Source organism: Penaeus japonicus, unplaced genomic scaffold (assembly GCF_977035675.1).
Source record: "Penaeus japonicus unplaced genomic scaffold, GWHDUDI00000001_assembly GWHDUDI00000035, whole genome shotgun sequence".
Taxonomy (NCBI): domain Eukaryota; kingdom Metazoa; phylum Arthropoda; class Malacostraca; order Decapoda; family Penaeidae; genus Penaeus; species Penaeus japonicus.
The window spans coordinates 14556279-14561278 of record NW_028234437.1 but is presented as its reverse complement, the minus strand read 5'-3'; the positions used below and the strand labels follow the sequence as shown (position 1 = coordinate 14561278).

General features: G+C 45.6%; 1 protein-coding gene across 3 annotated transcripts in view; it reads right to left on the bottom strand.

Moving 5' to 3' along the window:
* The window catches only part of LOC122244979 (uncharacterized), a 36761-nt gene that overhangs the window by 31318 nt on the left and 443 nt on the right, over positions 1-5000 (bottom strand). For all 3 annotated transcript variants that reach the window (XM_086531449.1, XM_086531447.1, XM_086531448.1), the window contains exon 1: positions 3677-5000. This exon is cut by the window's right edge. In XM_086531449.1, the coding sequence (XP_086387575.1) occupies positions 3677-4458 (782 nt within the window). In that variant the 5' untranslated portion in view covers positions 4459-5000. The remainder of the gene's footprint in view (positions 1-3676) is intronic.

Below are 5000 nucleotides of genomic sequence, written 5' to 3'. Positions count from 1 at the left end.
TTCCGTTTACCCTTAACCAGGCAATCAAACTATGTACTCCATCACCTACCTGTTCAAAGCTTTTACTCAATACCAATACATCTTCCATATTCCACCAATTTAAAACACATAAACAATCTGCTAATTTATTGACTATCGTATTCCTAAAACATCTACTTCAACATTTGAACGCCCCGAAAGTATTTTCCACGTAAATTCTCAAAAATTACTCAAAAAGGCTAGACTTGTTTTACATTATCATGAAAACTCAAAATCTCTACGGGTCATTTCTGTAATCCTCGATATTCTTTATATAACTTCACCCTAGCAAGAATATTCGTGACACGTAAAGCTACAGGAATAGGTCCAAGAGATACATTCAAACAATCCTTCACCTTGCATGGCACATATCGGTTTCTGACTTTGTTCTCTCTCTGCCTGTCGCCCTTAGCATCTCTAAATACCTTATATATACCTGGCAGACATAAGCACAAGATCAATCTTCTCTCCCACAGACAACATGCAACAAGCGGTTTATCCAGCTAACAATTCCATCCATGCATTTCCCGAAGTCTGCTCATAAGAAACATCAATAATTGATCACATCACTCAAAAGAAATATAAAAAAAACAGTCACAATGGCGAGGCGAGGCAGAGCCGCCGTCGCCATGGCAATGCCGGCAACAGCGAGGTATAGCCAGGTGGGATCCTACCTGAGCGCACTTGCCTGGTTCACTCCCACCCTCTGATCCTGACCTCTGTCCACTACATATGGCACCCTGCAGCCGTGCCACTGCTGGCAATAATAAGCATATCCTGTCGTTCCACTGATGCCCATATACCATTACAAGCGCCAAAGATGTAAGTCCAGTGGAGTCATGAATAATCAGTACGACATGTTACATGAGCCTGACCGCAGGTCGTTAGATCAACATTTCGTGATGACATCGCCGCCCTTTTGCAATGCAACGATTATCTCGCAACTTCGGGATGCGAGACTTGAACTTTGATTCTGTGAAGGCAACGGCAAGCAACGGTGCTTGACTTAAAGATAAACATCGGGGAAGTGCTGGTATGTGAGGGGGAGGGAGCGTAGTACCGGGCGGCGCCTGTGCGATGCCACAGCGGGGGCCGTTCCTCACGCGGGGACGCTCGCCACACTACTGCCGAGGCCCGAGCACCGTCTGCCCGCCCCGGCTCAACTACGCGGCGGCACCACCACCGCCGCCGCCGCCACTTCCTCTATCAATGCCATCTCCCTTCCCAGGTGGCACCTTCGTCCCCACCGTCAATGCTACAGACAAGAACGAGAACAATAACCCCTTTCCATGTGGTGGGTGGGCTGGAATTAGATTAGTGTGGAAAGAGAGGATGGGATGGGCTAGAGGTAAGGAAAGATGTGTCGGATGGGGTGGGATGGGCCGTGGAGACTGGGATAGGTGTTGGATAGGAGGAAATATTATGAACTCTTTCAATGCAGCCCAAAGGATGACAATGCGAACCAATTACTGCAAAATCTTTAGTCATAATAGACGTGTAAGTCTAAAAACCTTCACTGTGTATTGGGAGCACAAGCTATGGAACAAAATGCAATCGAGGCTAATAATGAAAGCAGTCAAATACTGAAGCAAACCAGGGAAATAGCTACCCGAAAGCATATCAGCGCCGAGTAGAGATGCGAGCGAGAACGGGGTTCTTTGTGACAAATGTGTAAAAGGTATGAATGAGGAGTAACTTCACAAGTAATAGCAGCAACTGACGTTTTTCGATGTTATATCTTCCTTAGAATTATATGTAATTATGATGAAATTTCGGTCTTATTTTCATTGAAATTACGTATGATGAAATTCCGATGCTATATCTTAAATCAAATCTACATGCAATTCAGAGACGCTCTAATTATATGCCTTGCTTTGGTAAAGTTATGACAGAGAAATGTTCAATGAGGCCGTGGAAGCGGAGAGGGGGTGGAGGGGGGGGTGTCAATAAGGACTGGTAAAGATGGTGATGGTGGTGACACTGATAACAATAATGATGTTACTAAGGGTGACGGTGATGTGAGGTGAAATGATGGTGATGAAAATGATGATGACGACAACGATGAGTTGATGTTGACATTGACGACGACGAAAACGATAATGACGACGATGGAGGTGGTGGTGATGGCGAAAATGATGATGATGGTGATGGTGGTGATGATGATGATGATGACGTTGATAACGATGACAGTGAAGTTGACTTTAGCGAAGTGATAAAACAAGCATGGCAACGACAACAGTAATATAATCTAACGCGTGAGGAAGAACGCCAATAAAAAAAAAAAAAAATCTGAAGCAATATGGTAGAGGGCACTATCTCGAGAATCGAAAAGATAAAGTAAGCAAGAGAAGACCGAAGAAGGGAAAATCAGAAATGGACTTTCAAGATTTGTGGTTCTGCGTCTTGGGTCTTCAGCCTCCCAGCAAGTGTTACGAGGGGATGGCCTCATTACATGTGCAGCCCCAACAGCGCATGATAACCGAAGACTCTGCTAACGTCAGACGACTCACTTTAAATATATCATCAATGACGGAAATGTTATCAACCGGAGTTAAAAGTCGAAATCTATAATCATAATATCAAATCAACTAAATCAGTACGGTAAACTAACCGTCAAACAACCTGAGTATCAACGTTACAGTGATAGGGCAAATCAAGTATATCCACATTAGGTTCTTTTTTCTTTGTTTTCCTTTTGCAAGGTACGTCAATTCATTTGCAATAATATTCTTACTAATAATGAGTAAAATCACTGGATTTCAGACTGAGATTGCTCAATTTTTCTTTGCATGTTTATTCTATTGATTGTTACATCATTTCGGAAATAATGTTGAAAAAGTACTTTTCCTCTTATCACTACAATACAATACATTATTAATCGTAAATATATTATCTGTGCAGATTTCGACGAGAAGAGCGTTAGTAGATGACGTTAAAGAAAGCAACGAGTAGATCCACAATCGGGGCATAGAAGCGTCGTGAAAACGTGCAATCCCTGCATGTGATGGACTTAAGAACTTGGTGAGTTTGCTAATTTGGACCGGGACGATTCAAACTTACGGCTTCATAAAGGAAAGACTGCATGAATCATGCTTGTTTATTATCACACGACCTAAATAAGCACCTACTTTTTTCAACAAAGAACCACAGTTGAGTACCATCTCGGCTGTCCTCCCCGTCCCTTTGCCTTTCTTCCAGCCCTTTCTTGATCCCTGAATCCGCCCCAGCTAAACCTTTCCCTTTCCTCTTCTTAAATATATTTCTTCTTCATATCTTCCCTTTGCCATTTCATACCCCCTTTTATAAATCTAATTCTTCGTTTCGCGTAAATTTCTCTCTCCATACTCATTTTCTTCAATCTCAAGTGTCATTAACAGGCATCCCATTCAGTTCCATCCATAGCACAGACAACAAAAGGCTTCTTCAAGTATCACAGACGGACAATGACCATACTCCTTCTCTTCACATCTACAAGATATTGATTCTACTGACCATGACTCACTTCGATTTCACTGAAGTGAATCACTGAATAAACGAAGATATAAGAAGGCACCTATAGCCTTCGTGGCACTCAAGAGAAAGTCAACCAAGAAAGGAGTAGATGCCGGCAGGATACCGCCGGCAGGATTCCTCCCGGGGAGGGAGGGGGGGGACTTACCGAGAATTAGCGGCGGCGGTTCCTGCCGCCGGGCTCGTTGAGGGCGACGACTTGGGGCGTCCTGTTTCATGTTTCTCAGCCTGCAACTTTGCAGACAGCGTCTTTGCAGGCTTGGCCTTTTCCACTTGTTTCTTCCTTATAAATGCAGAATCTGCTGTTTTTGTTGACTGGCCTTTGGCAGTTTTGGTACCGTTGGCATTAGAGGACTTAGTTTTGGTTGCATCAGAGTTTGCTTTGGCATTATTGGCTTTGGTTGACTGAACTTTGGAGACGTCGGGCTTGGAACTGTCAGGGCGGGTGAAGGCCTGCTTCACGCGCCGCGATACGGACACCGTGCGGCCGATGGCACCCATGACACTTAAGCGCACGTCCTCTGTACTACTCCACGCCCGCAGACCGCCTACGAGCCTGGAAACACGTCCACTGCCACCCCCGCCCCTCCCTGCCATGTTTTCACTTCCATTCTGACCATTCGTGCTCTCTTCGAGGAGCTCCTTTTTCTGCCGCACTTGCATGGCGAGATTCTTCCTGTCCTTCACCACCTTGTTGACGGCGGGGGCTGAGGTGCGTGCATTGCTACCATGGCTAGTTAAGGACGTTCGCATTGCAGATTTCCGTAGGCCTAGGCTACTCTCGGCGACGAACGTACAGCTGCGCCGCATGAAGCTGTAGGGCGAGGGCGTGGTGGGCGCGGGCATCACCGTCCCCAGCGGCCGTCGCAGGGTGACACCGTCCCCGTCACTGCTGCCACCGCCAGCGGGGCTATCCTTTCCTTTCTTCATGATGTCGGCAAGGAGCACTGGACTAGATCGCGCTATTTCATAGCTATATTTGTTAACTAAACTTCTAACACTAGCACCAGAAAACTAAAGAAGCTTCCTGCGACTTGTTTCCGGCGAAAGCTTCCGCCATACCAAAGGCACGGTTTCAATTTGATGTTCGGAACGACTTCATTGTATAATAAGGCGACTTGCGTTACCTATCGCATTTGATTATCGATGGGTTTAATATCCCATGTAAGAAGACACTAATAAGCAAAAAACACACACACATGTAAAACACGACTGACATATGGTAGATCACGCGCTATCCTTGCGCTGTACACCACTGGAGCATTCGTTGGAAGTCACATTTTCCTCACTTTCAAAGCCAACACCATTATCTTTACACATCCGTTTTCTTGGCTTTGTGTGTGGCGGTTGCCATGTAGAGAAAACACACCGAACAAGAGGTTGGAGTGGCACACCGAAACACTGCTGCTCACAACTAGCTAGGGCATCACTCACCCTGCCCTCACCATGGTTGCGTCATGGAGCTGAAGTGA